Source organism: Acipenser ruthenus, chromosome 16 (genome assembly GCF_902713425.1).
Source record: "Acipenser ruthenus chromosome 16, fAciRut3.2 maternal haplotype, whole genome shotgun sequence".
NCBI lineage: Eukaryota > Metazoa > Chordata > Actinopteri > Acipenseriformes > Acipenseridae > Acipenser > Acipenser ruthenus.
Window position 1 is genome coordinate 1,891,868 of NC_081204.1, and position 22,832 is coordinate 1,914,699.

General features: G+C 40.4%; 1 protein-coding gene across 2 annotated transcripts in view; it reads right to left on the reverse strand.

Moving 5' to 3' along the window:
• Nucleotides 1–22,832, reverse strand: part of LOC117963518 (voltage-dependent calcium channel subunit alpha-2/delta-2) — a 190,642-nt gene that overhangs the window by 56,346 nt on the left and 111,464 nt on the right. For both annotated transcript variants that reach the window (XM_058988347.1, XM_058988346.1), the window contains exons 5-8: nucleotides 22,024–22,068; nucleotides 12,370–12,517; nucleotides 4,166–4,297; nucleotides 3,561–3,618 (exon numbers count right to left, since the gene is read on the reverse strand). In XM_058988347.1, coding sequence (XP_058844330.1) covers nucleotides 3,561–3,618; nucleotides 4,166–4,297; nucleotides 12,370–12,517; nucleotides 22,024–22,068 — 383 coding nt within the window. The remainder of the gene's footprint in view (nucleotides 1–3,560; nucleotides 3,619–4,165; nucleotides 4,298–12,369; nucleotides 12,518–22,023; nucleotides 22,069–22,832) is intronic.

A 22,832-nucleotide genomic window follows, 5' to 3' on the forward strand; every position in this document is an offset into this window, starting at 1 on the left:
TCTTGGGTGCTTTTAGCTGTGTGTTTTGGGTCATTATCCTGTTGGAGGACCCATGACCTGCGACTGAGACAGAGCTTTCTGACACTGGGCAGTACGTTTCGCTCCAGAATGCCTTGATAGTCTTGAGATTTCATTGTGCCCTGCACAGATTCAAGGCACCCTGTGCCAGGCGCAGCAAAGCAGCCCCAAAACATAACCGAGCCTCCTCCATGTTTCACTGTAGGTATGGTGTTCTTTTCTTTGAAAGCTTCATTTTTTCGTCTGTGAACATAGAGCTGATGTGACTTGCCAAAAAGCTCCAGTTTTGACTCCTCTGTCCAAAGGACATTCTCCCAGAAGGATTGTGGCTTGTCAATATGCATTTTAGCAAATTCCAGTCTGGCTTTTTTATGTTTTTCTTTCAAAAGTGGAGTCCTCCTGGGTCTTCTTCCATGGAGCCCACTTTCGCTCAAAAAGCGACGGATGGTGCGATCAGAAACTGACGTACCTTCACCTTGGAGTTCAGCTTGTATCTCTTTGGCAGTTATCCTTGGTTCTTTTTCTACCATTTGCACTATCCTTCTGTTCAATCTGGGGTCGATTTTCCTCTTGCGGCCGCGCCCAGGGAGGTTGGCTACAGTTCCATGGACCTTAAACTTCTTAATAATATTTGCAACTGTTGTCACAGGAATATCAAGCTGCTTGGAGATGGTCTTGTAGCCTTTACCTTTACCATGCTTGTCTATTATTTTCTTTCTGATCTCCTCAGACAACTCTCGCCTTTGCTTTCTCTGGTCCATGTTCAGTGTGGTGCACACAATGATACCAAACAGCACAGTGACTACTTTTCTCCATTTAAATAGGCTGAATGACTGATTACAAGATTGGAGACATGTGTGATACTTATTAAAGAAACAAATTAGTTTGAAATATCACTATAATCCAGTTATTTATGATCTTTTCTAAGGGGTACCAACAAATGTGTCCAGGCCATTTTAGAATATCTTTGTAGAATAAGCAATAATTCATCTCTTTTCACAGCTTCTTTGCTTTATTCTATGACATACCAAAGGCATGCAAGTATACATGATAAAATAGCTTTCAATTTCATCACTTTTCAGGAGGAATGAAGCATTATTTCAATGAGCTGTAAGGGTACCAACAAATTTGAGCACGTCTGTATAAGAGTGGTTTATTTCTGGCTTGGTAACTTCTGCAAAGATCCTGCTAATTACTATTGGGAATACAGAGCTTGCAGAATGTAGATGTAGTGTTCCTTCCCAAAACTGCACAACACCACCTTTTTGTGTTTCTAACCACGTACTGCATTAAGAGAGTAAAACAGATGGAAGCTGTTATTCCTTCAACAACATTCCAGACATTACGGGGCTGCAGACTGGGTCCTTCAGGGCTCCAGTTGTTCGCGAGAAAGCGCAAGATTGCAATTACTCAATCGGCTCCCATCCTATCACATTAATTTGAGTGCTGCAGGGACTGGGCTGGACAGAGGGAGAACATGGACACACCCATCCCCTCGCACCCAGCACGACACATGAGGGATGTGCGCAGTGCAGTAATGGCCAGGACTGACTCAGGGTGGATTCTGCACCCATCACGTGCATGAACATGAGTCATTATAGCTAATTCAACTATAGCTAGCACACTTCCATTAACTATACCACAGATCTCACATGTCCGGTTTTATACCAACCGTGAATTAAAAAAAAAAAACATGATAAAGGAAAAAAGTAAAGAAGGAAAGGAGGCATTAGGGTTCAGTGCAATCCAAGAGTTTTCTTCATCCTAGTATGGAGATTTAAACAATTGCAATGTGTGCTACTGTGTCTCTTCTTTCAACACTGTGTGTGTGAGATGTGCATAGCAAATGGAAGTGTGCTAGAGGATAGATTTATGGCTGTTACTTCAAAGAGCTGTTAGGGGGCTGGAAGAAAGTAGCATTATATTCCCTAATGCCGCTAATCCACTTACAATTGCGCAAAGTGAATTCTATAAAAATAAGAGTCAGCCTTTACTCTCTCTAGCAGACAGGGATGGAAACCACATGCAAGCTAAAAAAAAAAAAAGGGGGGGGGGGGGGGTGATTTCTCAGTGTTACGCCAACATGTGTTTGGCAGCAGAGTGTCATTCTTCTTTTCTGTGTTGCTGAGCTGCATTGCGCAGAAAGCTGGCAGCATTACCATAGCAAGGCTGATGGAGGCAGGCAATAATGCTACCCTGGCAAGCCTCTCCAGCAGAGTGAACACACCGGTGAGGTTTCCAGCCCTAGCAGGGTGAGGAATGAAATCTAAACAGCAGGAGTCACTTTGCCTTGGCACCCTGGCAGCCTATTAAGCGGGCAGTAGGGGCACTGATCAGTCAAGTATATTGAGAGGTATACTAAGCCTAGCAAAGTGTATAATACTTTAAGAATAGCATGATACAAGCACTGTCTGGTAACAATGGTGAAAGTCAATCTGCAGATAGGTGACCTCTTTGGAGAAGCAGGTGCCGCGTAAAGCTTACAGCTCAGTAGGGGTGCAATATTTTGGATGACAAAGAACCCATGGCATTCTCTCGCAGAAGACCAGAGGGTCTCAGCTAAATCAAAGTAGAGGAATGGCTGATTTCACCCTATCTATATAAAGGAGTCGGCTGTCCTTGTAAACTGTATGGGCTTTATCCACAGAACATTAAGGAATGCTTTTAAAGCCAATTTTGATTAATTAAATAAAAACTGCGGTCCACAAAACCATTTTGAACTGTGTTGGAGAGGGTTGGAATTGTGTTTTTCAAAGCACAGTTTTACCTAAGATAATGTTTCTAAACTCACTTTAAGAAACAGCCCTTAAAGTTTTGTGTGAAGTTTCAGTGGGCATAGCTATGCATTCATATCTGCAAACAAACACAGAATAAAATAAATCCATTCCCTGAATGTCTATTCTGAGTTTTATTTCACACTTTCGGCAATGTCTTCGACATTTGAGAGACACGTAATTATTTTTGTTGGCAGCATGAAATGGGCACGGAAGCAACAGGGATTGGACCCCTGCTGTCTTGCACTAGAACACACCACTGGGGATGTTGCAATAATGACAGATTTGAATATGTAAGCCCTCCTTCTACCCACAGTCAACATACAGCAAGAGCAGGTTCCGGAATGAATTTCAGACTCCTGGAAGGTGATAGATTGACAGCCCCACAGGCTGGAGCCCTGCTCATTACTGCAGGACATACAGGTACAGTGATTTATTCGGCGTGCGTGAAAAATGAGGGGCCGACAGCAAGCAAGAAACAACACTGAAACAACACAGCAGGAAACAGAAACACCAATAAAAAGAACCCTCTGGGATTAATCGACTTTGTAAAAAATCGGTTCGCATCTTTAGGGTGCAGGCTGAAATAATCTCTTCAAAAGAGAACCAACAGCAAACAACAAATGCTTTGAAATTCATAATCGTTACAGAGAATTGATTGTCATGATCGATGCCCTATCACAGGTTTCGTGCTCGACGTATAACTATTATATTTCCAGTGCATGCATGGGTTCAGTTGCATCAATAGCAGTAACAAAGGCTGCTCACCAGGGTCTCCTTCGGACATCATACAGGTCAATCTTATTGGGGGGTTTCCATGGGGTAGCTGTCGAATAAAAACACAGAATGATTATAATAGAAAGAACGAGGGAGGGGGGAAAGAATATGAGAGAGAGAGAGAGAGAGAGAGAGAGAGAGAGAGAGAGAGAGAGAGAGAGAGAGAGAGAGAGAGAGAGAGAGAGAGAGAGAAAGGCATGCTTGTGTCTGCAATACATTTTGTAATTCCTCTCAATCAGAGTTAACAAAATGTTCAGACTATACTGTGCACAGCATGTATAACACGCATCTCTTGTATAATGACATCAGTATACAATACACAGCAAGTATCTTAAAATCTGTAAAACAGTGCGTGACATAGTCTGGAAATTAAGTAACAAGCAATCCGCTGACACAGGATCTCAACCCTTCTTATGAAGTCACTATTGGGGGGCAGGGTTAACCAATATGTATTCTTCCAAACCTGAAGGGGTTAAGAATCAATCTAGGTTGCGCTGCCAGAAAAGACGAGACTATCAGATTAATCTGTGTCCTCTCTCTGCAGCCCACTGAGGGCCGGTTTAGCTGACCCGACTGGGTTCGGAATGGGTTCCTACCTGGGTAATATCGGGTTACTCCCGTTGCACTGCCGAACACCTGCCAGAGCAGGGACGGGTCTTCGTTGCGATTCTGTATAAACACCTCCTCCAGAGCGGCTGTCCAGTTCAGCTCATTCAGGATGACCGCAGCTGAAACATACCAGTAGTGACCCCGTTAGTCTCCTTGCACACATCGCAGTACACCCAGACAGTCAACCAGATTCACCCCTGCCAGGGTAACGTGGGGTAAACTGACTTTTCCAAATGCAGCATAATTGTGTTCATATAGGGTCAAGGAATTTAGAATTCATAGCAACTGGCTTCTCTTATTCACTTGTAATTTACAGGGATATATAAAAGTATTTAAATATTGATTCCTACTGTACTGCCTGCAGAGCAAAATTCATTTTCTTTAATAAATAAATACAAAATAAAAACATAAATCAACTCATTCCTGTCTGGTGTATATTTACTCAAGTACATGCTTCAATACTGATCAAATTATCTTAGTGTATAATTCCACATAACCTGTAATAAAAAGTATTTGAAGAGAAAATACAACTATACAAACAATACATTAGGAAAAATGTATTTTAAAAAAGGCACTGTATAGTATTGCAAAACATTGTTAGAAATGACAAATAGCAATAACCACATTTTAGAAATTTTGATTTGAAGAATACCTTATTCTCTGTTTTATTTGAAGTTACAACCATTAGTAAGCTGAGAACCCAACATATTCCATATTAAATCCAATAAGCAGGCAAGCAAAAATGTGACCTTTGAAATGCCACTGCATTTCCACCCATCATACATCGCATTTAATTGGAAAAAGCTCTTTGCATTGATTTGATGAATTCATCTACCATTCAATCACATATTCCGACGTTTTAGAAGCTTGCAAGCTACACCACATCTGATTTTTCGTGATGTTTAAAAAAAAAAAAAAAAATTCCTGTACATTTAATAATAATAAAAAAAAGGTTAAATATTTAATAGTAGGGGAAGGAAAATTCAATGACTCAGGATTGATGGAAATGGATGGAAATCATAAGAAACCCATGTCTATTGGCTTTTTAATTTGGTCATTTATCAATGTTTGGAATGTTTTATTTTATGAAAACTAAAAATATTAGACAGTGATGAATGTCTTAATCAAAGTGAAATCTCTGTTTAATGGCGATCTACAACGCAATGAAAACAGCGGGACACCCAACTGTGCACAGCAGTATCCATGCATTGCATATGAATTTGCATGCAATAATGTGGGATTTTTCTTGACTTGTTTGTTTTTAAAATACAGCGTATTACATTTGCATTTGCATTTCTTTTTAATTGCACTTTGATTTAAACTAATACCGAGCAGGTTTTCAGACTAAAAGTTGAATGGTGTGTACTGTAATCATACTATAAATGCTGACTTGATTAAACGGAGAGGAAAACGCTGAGCTCTGAAAGCAGAAATCTGTGTTTGTATGCTTTCTGATTTAATTATGAAGCCGGAATGATGCAACCCCGCGGTCTGAGAGATAAGCTGCTGCATTATTATGAAAGACTTTTCTTTCTTGTTGAAATGACTAATAAATCAATTCTCATGATCCGGTGGTCTCTGGACTCTCAGTGACTCCTCTGGTTATGGTCTGTCAGCTAGAATACCTCTCCAGCACGGCTCAGGGTCTTTCTCTTTAACTTTCTTGTAATAGGTTTGTCTCTGGATGCTTCGTTTGAGCACTATAAGCTTCTCTACCTAACCGGTTCATATAAGGCAGAGGTGTCCAAAGTTGGCCCTTCCAGTCCTGGTTTTTGCTCCAACCCTGTTCTAAATTGTTTAATTGAAACAATTAAACCCCATCCAGACCCTGAAGTAGTTCATGATCTCATTGTACTTGTTAACCCTGGAGTGGAATGGCCCTCCAGGACTGGGATTGGACCCCCTGACAGAAAGCAAGTCATGTGAGTATAAAGAATGAAAGGGTTTCTCCTCACCCCATCACAGTGCCTGTATATGATGGACAATCAGAAGTAGAAATGAGAAAAGCAGCTTTTATTAACAATACTATAATTAAGGCTAATGTCCCGACTTCCTTGTAGTGTCCACAAACGGTATACTGCACACATACTGTATGTCAGACACGATTCATTTTTGAAAGCCAAAATATGCAGTTTAAACACAAACACACACACACACTCCCTGACATTGAATTCCTCCTGACAGGTTCTCTTTATATACATTTTTCCCCCTGTATGATGAATTCACTCAACCCCTTTCGTCAGTCGCCCACAACAATGCCTCTCTGAGTTCAAGCTGTGTTAATATTAGGGCCCTTTTTCTAAGCAAACAAACAGATCAACAAAGAACGATATCAATGCACTATGTTAATGAGATGCTCAGCTTTGTAGGTTTTTAATGTATTGTTTTGAGTACTTTTTTTGTTTTTATACAATGTCTTCACAAAGTGCTTGTGCAAGCCTTCTAGCTCTGCCCCCCCCCCCCAGTATATAATAGTGAATTCTGAGCACACCCTTTTTCTGTTCAGACAGCTGGACTGGAGGTGCTGAGCAGATGTAAAATAAATTGCTTCTGTCACCGAGAGGAACATCTGAACTCCACAGCTCGGAGCCGTGTTTTCCTTAAAAAGTCAGCCTCTGGCTTGATGGGTTCCTTCACATTCCTGGTACGGGGCCCGTGTGTAATTTATAGTTGTGTCAAGTGCGGATGGGGGGTGGTAGTAAATTATTCAGCACTTAGACTCCAATCAGTCTTGTGAATCCCTTTTGAAGTTCATTAAAGTGTTGAGAGTCAGTGGGTTCTTCAATCTGCAGCACTCTTTAAGTGTTACGCTGCACCTTGCAGTGTTTACAAGAAAAGCATCGCTGCACCTCTGCCGTATCCCACGATGTCTGCGTCGCAGCCATACTTTTTATTTTTTTGTCACATCATCCTGATTGTTTTGATATTATTTATTCACACATCATCACGGGTCATAAATCACCTGGGGACGATAAATCAGACACCAGGGAGTGTTTGCCAATAGAAAGAGAGATTATTTCATAAACTTGCAGGGCATCCACATCATGTTCATTCACTGTGGTTTAGAGCAAGGGCTCTCAAACTTTGTTACATGAGGTACACCTGTTCAGCTGCATTAGCCACTGCGGCCCACTATTTGCACTTCTTAAGAAAAATGACAAGTTAAATAAAAAATAAAAAAAACATGGTTTATACAATCTAGATCATGAATATCAAATTGTATTTAATCCACTAAAACAGACTTCAAAAAGCGTCACAAAAGCCAGCTTTTCCATCATTAAAAAATATGCCTTTTTTTGCCAACAACAACGTGCACTGAGTCATCCCCAGACTGTAGCAGCAGTAAGTAATGGCCTCCCTGCCACGTTCTCCTTGCCTGTGTCTTTGTCTGACAGTAGGAACCTGTTGGCTCATACGGACCCCCGGGTCTACATGAACCCATTACTCTTGAGTCCTATACATCGGCTTGACATGGATGTGAAGATTCTGCACGTGGTTTGTTTGAAAGGCGTCTAATCTGTTGGGAAGGAGATTAAAAATGGCAGCGTTTACCTAGCATTCGGGTAAAGAGATATCTTTTTCTGCTAAGGACAACACCCAGGCCCAAAGTCATGGAATTAATCCTTTAAAAAGAAGAAGAAAAGAGCTGGGCTGCTATGTTTCCAGGGTTTCTTTTTCATGATAAGCTATCTTAACAAGAAATACGAGCTTTTCAAGATAAGGAGACGCAAGCAAACTCCTTTCGTTTGATTTATTCATGTGAGCTTTTCTCCGACTCCTTTTTCTTTGTTTTAGTTTTGTTTTGGTTGTTTTGTTCTTGTGACAGCAGATAAATCAAATCTAATACAGAAAACGACATGATCTCCCTGAAATGCAGTCCCCTGAATGCTATTGCAGACATTTTTCATCTTTAATAATTCATTCCAATGATATCTAACAAATCAATCAATTAAAAAATGCCCTTGCACGTATTGGAGCATGATGTTCCTATGCCCTGTATAAAGTGCTGCATTAAAATAATGGATATTATGGTGATACCTATTAACCTCTACCATAGCTTTATTTGCACGCACACCTGACATGCATAGCCAAATGATGCACTGCTGTGTTTCATAATGGCTTCACTTAGTACACAGTGTTGTAATTGCAGTAGATACAAATTAAAGACAGATATGACTGCACCATTTAGACAGTTCAGGATTCCACTAATACCGTGCATCTTACTGCAAACAATTACATAGTAAATAACAGACTAAATACCCAAACTATATGAATAATGGGCGTGGTTACAGTTAGATTCATTCAATAGCTTTTCCTCCCAGGACAGCTTGGTTCAAATCCAGCTTACAGTAGGTCTCGAATTCAATGAGTTTCATAGTCTCAACTTTAACCCTTAGTGGACAGCCATCAGACAATTCAGCACAGTGGGCACACTCCCTGCCTGAGAGGCCCAGGGCTGGTATGTAAGGAAACTAATGTGATGTCTGTAAATGAGTGCACACAATACCAACTGCTATGCAAGTATGCTCCCTTCTATTGATTTCAATATTCAAAAGTCACACACATATAGTTTAAACATTTATCGTTAGACACAACCAGTGTGGCACCTGGGGATAAACAGAAATCAAATGATTGGCTTCCTAATTTTCTGAGAGGAAGCTCAGGTGTGGAGATGGTCTGTTGTCAGGAGAGGATTCAGGTAGCCTTTTCTCACTCACACGCTCAAGTGCGCATGTGTGCAGCTGAACTTTGTGAACTCTGCTAACCCTTTGTTTTAATAATTAATATTTATTTCTTAGCAGACGCCCTTATCCAGGGCGACTTACAAGTGTTACAGATATCACATTATTTTTACATACAATTACCCATTTATACAGTTGGGTTTTTAACTGGAGCAATCTAGGTAAAGCACCTTGCTCAAGGGTACAGCAGCACTGTCCACACCGGGGATTGAACCCACGACCCTCCGGTCAAGAGTCTAGAGCCCTGAGACGCTGAGCATACATCCCTTCTACACAAGGTCAGATGTACCCCACTTTATCAATTCCTTGTTCCTCTGTTGTTGTTGTTGAGAAAAGAAAATCAATATTTTAATGACACTCTTGGCAAGCAAAGTCTTCTGTCTCTAATTATTCGCTATCTGCACTCCGTAAATCAGTATTCGTCACACACACACGCACGCACACACGCACGCATGCACGCACACTCTATAGAAATAAGAGAGGAGTTAAAACAGATAAATAAATAAGCCTTCTTTCTCTGGACTGATTGCGTTTTAAATTAAAGGCGACACAGTACATAATAAACAAATAAAATGTAATTTGTGTGTTTAGTGGTGGGTGAAGCGGTGGGTGTTGAATTCAATGCTTTAATTACCGCTTGGAGGACTGATAGTGCCCCTTCACTGGGTCGAGATCGGGACCTGGTTTGGGTAAAGGGGGGGGGGGGGGGGGGGGTACAGTATAGTTGGGGAGATCAAGAGGAAAAGTACCTATTTCAAAACCTCCCCACACATACTTAACACCCCTTTATCAGCAGCTGCCCCTTGGTACAGAATGCAGGACTCTATGTTAGTGATCAGCACTTGAGAGGTATGAGTGCCCATCATAATACACTTTTAGATCAGCTTCCATACTTGCAAGCTTCAGCTCTAAACACTTTCCTGATAAACAGATCATTTTTTGGTCTGATGGGTAATCTGCAAGTCCCCTGCTTGGATAACTAATAAGGCTATACATCTATGTTTAATAAAGTACACAGCTGCACTGTATGTGTAAACAGCAATTTCCCACTTAAACTACCATACAGTTGTGTTTCTAGTTTTCTGGCTCACGCTGTATACAGTATATTACAGTTGGCAGCAAAGCATTAGGAGCAATATACAGTTCAAGAAGAATGAGATGAAAAGCAGAAAGAAGAACAGAAAGAATGTGTTTACAGAGCTTGTTTGTCATGTGTCTGTGTCACTTTGCAAATGTATAATCTCTGCCAAAAGCTCATTGCAAAACTTTTGACAAGTCAGCACTTTTTCCGATCAGTTAGTCAGCCGACGAGGAGTGCAATCTAACTTTCCAAAAAGGGGACTGTGAACGAAGAGGCATCTAGAACTTCCAACAGTCATTCTGCGGCAAAAATACACAGCCTTCATCAGAGAGGCCAACACGTTATTACAACAATGCAGGTATTAGTCCAAATGTTTGGCGATTTAGTTAAAAAAGGGTAACATTTTACATTGTGTCTCTAATTACTGTGTAATTATAAAGAAGTTACTTAGTAAATCCATGTGCATTAATTTTTTTTGCACAATATAACCCTAACACTATCCCTAACCCTTTTCTGATATAATTGTGTACACATTAAGTACAATGTATTTTTCTTTACGACTGTAAGTCGCCCTGGATAAGGGCGTCTGCTAAGAAATAAATAATAATAATTGTTACTATGCATAACAACAATGTAATTATGTGTAAGTATGCATGTACTTATGAAGTAACTGGTAGGTAAATACACAGTAATGAGAGACACTTAATGGAAAGTTTCTATGAGGGTATAAATAAAAAGCTAAGTGCCACAGGTGAGAGGTCAGAGAATTACCAGCCATAGAGGATGAAATTACATTCTCCAGTCACCGTTCACAATCTGCTCACTACTCTGCACCATGTTGCTTCAGATTTTAAATCGGTCCCTGAGAGCTGGATTCTCTCTCTCTCTTTCTCTCTCTCACTCTCTCTCTCTCGCTCTCCCTCGCTCTCTCTCTCGCTCTCTCATATGCCTACACGTTTAACCCACAATGTCATGGCCTGACAGTCGTGTGGGTGTTCATCTATTATCTTAGTAACAGGATGTTTTTTTGGGGTTGCTGGGTTTTTTTTTATAGTGGTATTTTAACTGAATGACAAAGTCTTCCCACTTTGCAGTCCAGGATCCTTTGCAGTCCAGGACTCTTTTGGATAGACTTTCAAAAAGGAACAAGAGAAAAGTAACTATAAGGTGGCCTTGAACCCAGATTAGCAACACGTCTGCCTATTCCCAGTTAAGATTCCTTATGCATTATGTGGCCAGGTGTCTTTTACAACTTCTGTTTAATTACTTCCCCCTGACTGCTGAATATGTTCTGTTATTAATTGGCTTGAATACATTTATCAGAGTCACAACAAAAGAGCCAGTGGGTGCAGCGACACGATGAAACACACAAAGCAATCTGGATGCTGGCCATTAGTACTCAAGGGGACGAGCCTCTGTTTGTTAAGATTTTTTGTTTTGTAGAACATCATTTGTTGATGGTGAAGCAACAGAATCTAAAACAGGAACGAAACAAAGTAAAGCTTCTAATTACATTTCATTCAACAGGAAATTGTGCACACAGTAAAGCTTCTAATTACAGCTCTCTTTTTTTGTTATCCTATTGCATGTATGATGATTCTCTATGTTTGTTTATGCTTTCAATCTCAATAATGGCGATGGTCACAGACAGGACACTCCTTAAGTCTGTGGAAAAGTGAGGTGGGGAAGCATATCATTGTTGCACCTGCTTCAATGCACAACGCTTTACCTACAGTGCATGGGGACCTCGACAAGAATGGAATCGCAGCTTTATCTGATTAACAGATTATTCTGCGCTGAGACGTCACTACTCTCCATTCTCCACTCACTCAATCCCAGGCCTCACTACATTTGCATTCCCTAAACTCGCTGTCAAGCAGCACCCTCTGTGTTCTTTTCATTATTTGCTCACAGATCCAGTCCCATTTTTTTTTTTAATAAGCATTGATAATTAGAAAAGAAGACGAGTGAATGTTTGACCTGAGCTAATTAGAACGTTTTGAGACTTGCCAGTTATAATAATGATTCATAAAACGGTTCATTATGGTGCTAAGGAAACAGTTTCAATCTCAGTAATGGTGATGGTCCCAGACAGGACACTGCAACGGTCTCGTTTAGCTTTCGAAAAGAAAAAGAAAAATAATAAATGAATCGTTGAACGGTTTCTATTACTACAGCTTCTCTCTGTTGCTCTACAGTGAACTCCACCCAACATTACTGGCTTTCAACAGTGTTCAGGTATTAACAGAAAACACCACACAGAGGGTGAAGGAACCAGGCTCCCTTGAAACAGGAAGCCAGCTTTCACAGGCATTTCCTTATCAATTACGGAACAAGGACACTAGAAGTTCCATTGCACAGCACTTACAGCCCTTGTAGATATCAGTTGGGATCTGCACAGCGGTGCTGGAGTAGTTGACCTGGTTCTTAAAGTTGGGATCGTCTACGAAAGTCAGCTGCAGCTGCTGACTGGTGGATTTCATCTGAGCTCCTTCTTCACCATCAAATTCATCAGCCTAGAACAGAAAGGGACATTGTGATTTGAACAAACACACTCTACTAAAACTGCTTTAATGACGCTCGATGGACAGATGCACACATTTGCTGCTTTATGAGGGATAAAGGACCCATTCAGAACCAGATTTACAGCGGGTTATACTGTAATACTGTGATGTCTGCAAATGTTACCAATTGCTATGGTAGTAAGTTTTCATTTATTGATTCCAATACAGTTGAAAAACCTGAACTGTCCCAAACTGCCCTAGTGGACCTGCAGTCATACGGTAACTCTAAGGTGAATACAACTTATAAGAAAGTGTATTTACAGTGTTTAAAAAGAGTCGACGCTCATCGAAGTATTTAGAAAGGGGTTAACCCACGGACTGCAGTAACGTGAAGAATACCTTTATAGAGATCAAGGGGGTCAAGGGGGTCAAGAGCGAAATATAAGCATAAGCGCAGTTTTGGGTCCCCACTGTTTTTCAATGAGGCTGCGAATAAGGCTCTGAAGCTGCCTTGAGATGTAATGGAAAGTGTCTGGAGATAAAAGAAATGAACGTGTCAGGGCCCCGCTTTCCTCTCGTTCTTCTTGAATGGTTCGCGAGTGCCCGGTAAGCGCTGTGTATTAAACAGTAGGAGGGCTCCACCCCCCCCCACCCCCCGCATCCTAGCTGCTGTTTATTCAACCCCTTCGCCTCTACACGGGAACACACAGAACATGGCAAACACCCATTTCCTGCTATGTGCTTGTAGCGAATCACCTCCCAGCCTCAGACAGAACAGAGCTGTACACTAGGGTCAAGCTGACAGAACACAGCATTAGGTGGCTTCAGGAGACTGCAGTGTCAGAATACAGCAGCAGGGAGTCACTACCCATCTCATGCACGATGATTAAACATTCAATTATATATTCACAGGTAATGAAACTGAACTTGACATTCTGAATGACAGGCTGCCCCTGTGCACAATTAGCACTACGTTGAGTAACCTGAATTCTATTAAGGATGTCAATTAAAAGGACCGCTCACTACCTGCTCCCAATCAAACATGTATTCTATAAATGTCTTCATTTATTTTTTAAACATAGGTTACAGTAGATGTTAATTTGGGTTTTGCCAGCTACAAAGGTTTGCAATGGTCAGTGTTCTGCTTTTAATTGTTGGATTTACCAAGATACACATACATAATGCACTACATAGTACCACAATACTGCAGAATGCTTCAGTAAATGCCTGATATTGCAGTGCAGTTACTGCACCAGCACGATTAGCCCTTATGAATATAGCTTTCCTTGTCTACCAGTCCTTACCTGGTACAAAAATACATCCTATTACTCATCAACCTAACCTCCTATTAGTTCTGCAGATGGGTTCCTGTCAAGTGAGAGTGATCGTCACTGTGCTTTAAACAAAACAAAAAAAAAAAAACACAAAAAAAAGTGCTAAATATTCACACCACACCTCCCACAAAACTGCTAATTACACATCTCGGTTTAACCTCCTGTCCTGTTTCAACAAAGCAACAGGTATTAATGCAGGCACAGAACCTTGGAAATCAATTAGCTCTGAAATATGACTATCAAAGAATGCATTACAGAGGAGCAGAGGTTATCATGCTGCCAATAACGAAGATCAAACAATACTGAAACACAGCACATGCTTCCCTAAACCTCCTCTCCCCTTCGAGCCTTTAAATCTGTACTGCTGTTAAAGAGCATTTGGTAAGTGTATAGTGATTGCTATAGCTAGCTGTGTCCTCTGAAAGCTTAAATACCAGACTGGGAGTCCAAGTTCAAATCACTAGAGAAATGTAGTTTCTGCAAATTAGTCAGAACAGTGTCAAAGGCATGTAGTCTAAATGTTGTCCTTCTTGTATATATGTCTTTTGTATATTTCATTAGGCGTTCATTTCCATTTTGGCTGCGTCTCACATGCTTTTAATGTGCAGTGTGACTGCAGTAATACAGCGCTGTGTGGTTGATTGGACTGGAGTGACTGGAAGTCCTGTTGTACTGATTACACATGAGTTAGCCCCAATCAAGTCTAAAGTAAGTGTTCAGGGGCAAGCTTGCACAGTATAATAGACCCACATCTTATTAAAGCAATCAGTTCCCCCTTGCACTCTTGTTTTCTTGCTCAGAAGCACTCAAGGGGCCCAAGGAGTTCCTGTTCTATGAGCGTCTGGGCTGGAGAATGTTCCCAGCAATACAAACGTATTTCACAGCCAGGAAAGCATACAAAAGTAATTGCCTACTATTAGAGTGCAGGCAGTGTTAAAAAATGACATTTTGATGGAGTTCTGTTGGAGAAAAAGAACTGGTTTACCGTTGGTTACTTAGGCATGGCAAAAGTGTCCAAGTGACTTTCTAGTCACCCCGTGCTGTATATTTATCGTGCCAAATTGCAATTCAACTCTAATAACAGCGCTGCTGATGCAAAGCAGGTATTTTGCGGCAGGGAAGATGCTCAGCAATGTGACCAAGTAATGATGGGGAGGGAGGCAGCGTGCTCTGCAGAGGAATGCACATTATCATAACTACCACCCTGCACATCGAACCACTCTAATGTGCACGCCATCTACCACACACAAGCAGACACATCACAAAAACACTTCTGAATAATATATGACACTGTCTTGATCTCCAACAACACAAATTATGGGAAGCAATATTGTGCTGTATATACAGGAGTTCACTCGCTGCTTTATTTTTGCTTTATATGGGTCATTTCCATTATGTAAAGCACTCATGTTTCAAAAACCTTAGTGTGAAGGGGCTTCTTTACATGGCTATGTGTTTGAGAAATAGCAAGCCAGCTATTATGCAGTTTGTAATACATCCCCAATCCAGCCATTATATTCCGTGTAAACCCACTTCAATCCAGCCGCAAGATCTCTAATACACTCTCCAATCCAGTTATTATACAATCTGTAAATAGACTCCAATGCGCTCTATGCGTTGGCCGTTTTGTATGATCCTGCTGCAGAAGATACATCCCAGTACAATACAGCACAATACTGTGCAATCCGCCACGGTTTCCTTCATGCAAGCATGACACAGAGCGCTTTATAAAATAACTGTGCATTGAGATACTATGTCTTGAGCCTAGCTTTAAAATCCTCCACTGAATCTGTACCTCTATTATTTCTCAAGGAATAGAAGTCCCAATTTCAATTTGCTGGGGATCTCAGAGTGTCAGCAGAGGAGTACTGTAAGAGGCCCAGACTCAAAACACACCGAGGCTGGATTTAGTTTCCTGGCTGAATTTAGCTTGCCATTCAGTAATGGAGACCCAATACAGCACTAACCCAGCAGTGCATCTGCTGTGGTCCTGTATAAGCTATATCAGTCACTGTTAAAGTGTTTTAATTCTGGGGGTTTTGAGAATCCTGCAAGGATTTGTATAAATTGGCTTCCCCAGACTGTCAAATACACCACAAACCAACCCACTCCCCAGGAGAAAACTCGGCCATCGCATTTGAACCCCACCCCCCCATCAGAGAGACTGAAGTTGTGGAAGCGGATGTCTTCGTTAAAATCTAAAAGGTGTTAAATGTCAGGCTAGGATGAAGGGCATTCAGAATTTAATCTTACTCCATTAATGTGACATTTTGGATTCAATCTTGATAAGCTATCAACAGAAGAGAAACCGTGCCGTTTCCAGGACCTGTAATTTAAAAATAAATAGGATCTAGATCTAAACAGTTCCTTTGGCAAAGTTCTTCAGAGGCTGTGTCTGCGCACACTCGGCCGCACCAACTCTCTCTAAAAGAACATGCCATCATTAACTTGGCTTTGTTTTGTATTTTTTAAATGCATTCCTGTCCCCATGAAAGACCCGCACGATGCTGACATTTTGCTGGAATTATAATGCTTAAATGTGTAAGCAGCTTCAAAACGCCATTGTAATTGATTTTATTGTAATATTTAAGGTTTGCAATCCTTCTGCGTGGCATTGGTTCTACTACTCTGATACTGAGTTAGTATCAATATATCTGTTCATACCAGACATTACCTGGCTACAAGCTGGCTTAAAGAATCTTAACAGAGGACAGAGAGAGCGAGAGCGAGAGCGAGAGACTAGCTCGGACCAGCTCTGTAACCTGTGACTTCGGATGACATACTTGTCTCTATTTGTTACATGCTGATCTGGCCAGTGCGAAGCTGCCTTCTCTGTCAGTAAGGATCTTGTCCACATGTGACAAAACTGTTATATCAGAACCTGTTGTCCCACTTTCCCTCTCCAATCATCTGAAAGATGCTGGGAGATCCGCTCTGAACTGGTAAACGGTTAAAGCTGTGGGTTGATGAACGCAAGAAAATGTTATTCCAATACCTACTTCTGATGCTTTGAGTTGATTTATGGCTAGGTTTTAATTGTCTATTAAAATGCAATTACAAGCTGTTGGAATAAATGAAATACGAATTCAAGGGACGTCCCTTCTGGATACGGAGATGGACCCTGAATCCATGGGTGTGCCACAAGACTGGGGAGGGCCTTTTTGATGCCACATGAAATTACTTTGCAGCAGTAATTTACAGAGATTGTAAGATTTTGAGATGTCTTAGAAGTACCCATTTGTATGAGACTGCTGTCGCAGCAGATGATTGGTAAAAATAACACATTCTCAGAGAAGACTTCTGTCCCAGCAAAATAATGTAATGTAACAGCTGTGTATGACCTTAACCCTAACCCTAACCCTAACCCTAACTCTACAACTCTCAGCCATTCAGTAACCCAGTCAGGATTAGTGCTCTTCATTGTGCTTTTAACAGCATTCAGCATCCATACACCATTTGGGTCTTTCTAGGAGCAAAAAGGGCCACAATTACAATGTTTTAATAATTATTTCTTTACTCCTAGCACTCTAACCTGGGACTAACTTACTATGAATTACTTTAAATGATCTGTACCAGTACTACAAAATAATGGCAATCTAACTGAAAATGTGCGTATTTCTTTTGGAAACATATATTAAAAAAAACTAAAATATATATTTCCAATAATAAAACACACCGGATAAATTAAATTAATAAAGCACTGTAATTTGATTCCTTACATTTAGAATTACCATTAATTACTTCCAATTACAAAGAATTACTTGCAGATTGGACAAGTTTCCAGGCCATTCTATTCATCATTTTAAGTAGGGTAGTTTTAATAAAATAATATTTTAGTTGCCTTCCTCAGTTATAAATGCCCTTATTTATATTGTTTCCCCAATTTATATTGTGTTTGTTAATGTTTGTTTAATTCCCCAAACAGAAAGGTTTTTTAACCCTTAATCTCCCACCGTGACTATGCAAGTATCATGTCACAAGTCCTTAACCCAACCCTGTGTTGCATGAGTCTACTTGCCTGTGGATAGACAGACACATACAACAGATCTCCTCCTGCCTCTGCCTAACACCACCTGCCTGTCACAGAGAAGGACACAGGCATCACACTGGTAGCCCCCATAGTACAGCGCACCTGTCACCTTTCAGCATCTATCCACTCACTGCCCAAGCATTAGAAACCAAAGAGGCAGTTCCACTTAGTGCAGATCAGGCACAATGCGCGGAGGCTGAAGATCACCCCTCCTCATAATAGGTGGCTGGATGTCCATCTCCTTTCTCTGAAAACAGCGAGAGTCTGTCAGCCTTCTCAGGCTCTTCAAACTGATCTGTGTCAATGGATTGAATAATAAAGATGATCTCAAGTCGGTAAAGCTGAAGATAAAAAATTACATATATCTATATCTATATCTATATCTATATCTATATCTATATCTATATATATATATATAGAGAGAGAGAGAGAGAGAGAGAGAGAGAGAGAATAAAAGAATAAAAGAATAAAAGAATAAATGAAACTGTCTGTGTCTTTTTCATTGTTTTCTTTAGAAATATAACTGGAATGTTTTATTAATTTGTTTTTTCTAATTCTTATTTTTTCCTCCTCCGCACTTTGTTGCTGTTCACCCAGCTCCCTGACGCGATGCGAGAGGTTTGTGGGCTAGATTCTCAAAACGATTTACTCCACGCTTTTTATTCATCAGGAAAAAAACATAATTACACAACTCGTTTTAGAATTGTAACTGGTATTTCTTTCTTTTAGAAAAAAAATAGCTTTTGACGATATTGAGCAAATAGCTTTGAGAAAGGCTGCTGGCCTGGTGAAAACAATCCTGACTCTCGCTTGACATGAGCCAAAAGACAGTTCAGTATCAGTACTGGGTATCCAAGACCCTGCAGATTGAAGACAGTGTACTGTGTAGAGAACTCACTAAATGAGAACTGGCACAGTTCAGTACAGCACAGAGAGCTGGCTACAGTGACTGTTCTAAAAGTTCATATACAATACAGAAAACTCAGGGCCAGCAAATGCTGAGAACTTAGTGATGGGAATCAGAGCGCCAGCAGTGTTTCTCCTGTATGAACTGCAGTCAAAGCTGTCAATTATTCCAAAAAAAATCCTGTCGCTCCAAGCCTCTCACCCTCCACTGGATTTTACATAATAAATTCATTACATGAAGAAAAACAATCAGTCGGAAATCGTGGAGTCTGTTTGTGAGGAGAGACGGGGCATGCAAGGGGGAGCGAGGATGCTGTGGGGCTGTATTAGCAGAGGGAGCTGAGCTTTGTGGCTGGGCCTCTGGGTGCAAGCTGACAAGGGAGTCCTTGCAAGGCCCCGAGATGAGAGGGGGGGTTGAGGGAGGGAGTGCAGGCTCCCCAGTGATTGACTGACTAGAATTATTTTGAAAAGCCTTCAGTCTTCCTAATGAGTCGTGGGCTGATTTCTGTCAGTCAGTTCCACGCTGCCAGAGCGCAAGCACAAACAAGTCAGCAGTTCCTTCCATCATTACTGAACTGCTAAGCAGCAGCCTTACCTGTATTTAAAAAGAAAAAAAAATAGCAAGACATAGAAAAGTGAAAAATCAGCTTTCCTACAATAAAACCTGCAGACGCAGTGAAGCGTTTTGCTCCCAAATCGCCTCACATTCACTGCCCTGCCAATTCAGATGAAGTGCTGCTGTAACTACATGCAGGCAATCATTGGCCGGCAGTGAATGCCGAGATGTTGGTCACTCACATGATTCCAATTAGGGCAGCCAGCCTTTTATTCACATGGTACAGCTCGGCAGATGTTGTTTTCTGTACCGCTACCACAGAGTAACCCAGTGTAGATTTTCACATTGCACCCTGAATGTAACCCACTTTAATAAACGGGGTCCACAGTAAGTACCTCAATTATACCATTCGGCTTAAGGCATTAACAAAAAATGCTTGGTCACTGTCTTATAACCCAGGGGAATAGTCCACCACTGCCCTCAAAGCCATTCCCTGCCTGCCTAATATCAATATCCCTGCTGAATGCTCAGCTGAAGATCAAAGCACATGCGGTCCTGTTACGATGATGGGAGCCTTGTTAAACAGCCTCTGCAGCTCGTTGGAGTAGGCACTGCCAAATCCTTGGCATTGGCGACAGTATGACTTGGCAAGCATGTCCAAAGACCCCTTTTTCATGAATTTAGCGCTTTGAAAACTAGCAGGGTTCTGGCACCGCGCTCCGTGATTTTTTTAAAGTATTTACTTCACAGCTTGCCGATTTGGCTGTGCGCTGCTCTGCGTTTAAAAGATGTACATGCAAGCATTTTGAAAGCCATCTTTCAGGCATTTCCTGAGCTTCCCTATCATTGTCACTCTCCTTTTTTTTTGTATTGCTTAATCCGACTATCACCTCCACTCACGGTTGTCTACAGTGGTTTTGTTTTTTTCTGTGAATGCTTCTAAAAGTTAGTTTAGGCTAAAATGCATGCTGTACAATCAGGGGAAAAACAAAGATTGAACTATTCAATAATCAGGGCAGGCTTCACAGCTCCATATCAACTGCAGAGCTCCCCTAAAGGAGAACAAGCCAATAATTTTTTTTTTTTTCTATGCACAAGCAACATTATTCCTGTCTCCCTTTGATATGTTGAAAATCCTTTGGTTCGGTTTTAATTCAGGATATGCAGATATTTCAAACACAGCACAACAGCTGCATTCTAACCATGTTGCTGCTTTAAGACCACGTGCCTTACGATGCAGGAACACTATAGCGTTGGATTTGAAATGTCTGCAGATGTGGAAAATAAAGAACCACTAGATTTTCATCACAATAAAAGATGCACTAGCGATAATGTTAACAGGGTCTGAGTACAGGAAGATTGTTGCATTGTCATCGTGCTCCCTGCTTTCCTGCACTGGAGTGCAAAGGATTGAACAAGCTTTGCATTGACAGAAGCACGCTGGCTATGAGCGATCACAGTCTCGCTGGCTTGCAGCTAAATGGATTCCAACTGCTCTACCAATCAGCTAAAATAATATAACCACCCCAACCCACCCTATCTCCCACCCATTCCTCATACAAACCCATAATTAAAGAGGCAAAATTAAAGCTCACTGACAGTTGAAAATGCAGATTGCTGAAATAAAAAAAATAAATGTATGCTTTTTTTTTTTTTTTTTTTTAAATTACGTTTAGTGTATAATTAAAGATTAGAATTCATTTGAATTACAAATTCCCAAATGAAATTTAGCAGCCTATTTTTATCAAGTTAGATATTGATCAAATTAAGTGGCGTCTGAGTGCACTTGTTTGTGCTCATCAGTCAGTTGTGAAAATATGTGCATTTATTACTGGAATATTCCTGAATCAGTCACCCTGCCTGCCTGCCTGCCTCCTTGTGCTGTTTAATGCAAAACAGCTTATGACTGATTATCCAATCCAATCACCATAGCCCCCTCCCTGTTTTTATATATATACACACACAGAGAAGTGTGCAAATGTATTAGATAACCTCAAGATTTGTCATTTATATCCTTAATATACTGTACCTACCTGCAGTGATACAGAAACAATAAGCACTGGTGTATGAAAATGTTAGACCACTTTGTGCTTTAATTAGGCATCTTAAAAACTTCTAAAGTCTCCTGCACTTTACCATTTGTGGCTCTGTGTTCCTTTTCTCTTGCATGTGTGGCTTATTAAAGTCACCAGTTAAAGTAGATAATCACTAAATTGCCTATTTTGATAACTTTCCAAGATTTTCAGTTACAATGGTTTGATTTCATATGCACAACAAATCAAAACTACAGAAGCAATGGGGTGTTCTAATACATTTACACAGTACTGTATATATATATATATATATATATATATATATATATATATATATATATATATATATATATATATATAACTTTTATTTTTGATTTGCAGTTGATATTCTATTTTTCTTATCTTACCTTTCCACATCTTGATTTATCAGGTGCCCATGCATTTCCACTACAATCCACACTCAAGGGGCTAAATAGCTGAATCAATGTATAAAAACATGAGCACTGAACAGCTGAATCGTAGCTCAGGTGGCAGCATTAGCTGAATGCTGGTCTACATGAGTTACTCATAGTTTTACAAGGTAATACAGAACTAGGGTAAGAGGCATTGTGAATGTATGGAGGAGGTGAATACTGTATGAATAAATAAACAGCACTTACATATTCCGAGTCTGCTTTGGCATCGTAGTATTCAATCTCATTTTCCTGCAGGAAAAGAAAGAAAAGAGTGGGTTTTACAAGACAGTCCCAGGATGTAGGGCATTGATTAAATGCAACGTATTGAACACTGCCAGCAAAAAGTTTCCATGAAGTGTCTCTACTTACTGTGTATTTACATAGTAGTTACTTAGTAAATACATGCGTACTTACACATGTTTACAATAAAACCCTAACATCCAGTGGATTTCCACATTGTAACACTGCGTAATAACATTGTAATTATGTATAAGTAAACGTGTATTTACTAAGTAACTACTATGCAAATACACAGTAATAAGAGACACAATGTCTAATGCATTCTGTTTCCTTTAGTATTTTTAAATCTAGCTCCACTGAGTGTTTGGGATGAAATAGCTATCCTTGTGCTAACTGTTGCCCCCTTGGCACAATAGCCATTGTCTTGTCATTATAGTGCTGCTGCTTTGCCATTGAAGATCATTTGGAAAGGTTGAGCACACTGGGCTTGCTGCTGGAGACATGTGAAGAGCTGGAATTGGCTTTAATGAAGGGGGAGGGCAGGGTTGGACCAGGGTTGCAAACTCTCTATGTTAACAATGCTAGAAACCTCACTGACCCCATATTCTTCTTCTTCTTCTTATTATTATTATTATTATTATTATTATTATTATTAATAATAATAATATTAATAATAAAAAGAAATTAAACCCAATGATTGGGTTAATAAACTGCTGAGAGTTTTACTTGTGTGGGTCCTCGTGATTCCCTTTTTTTAAAAGAAATGTAGTCGT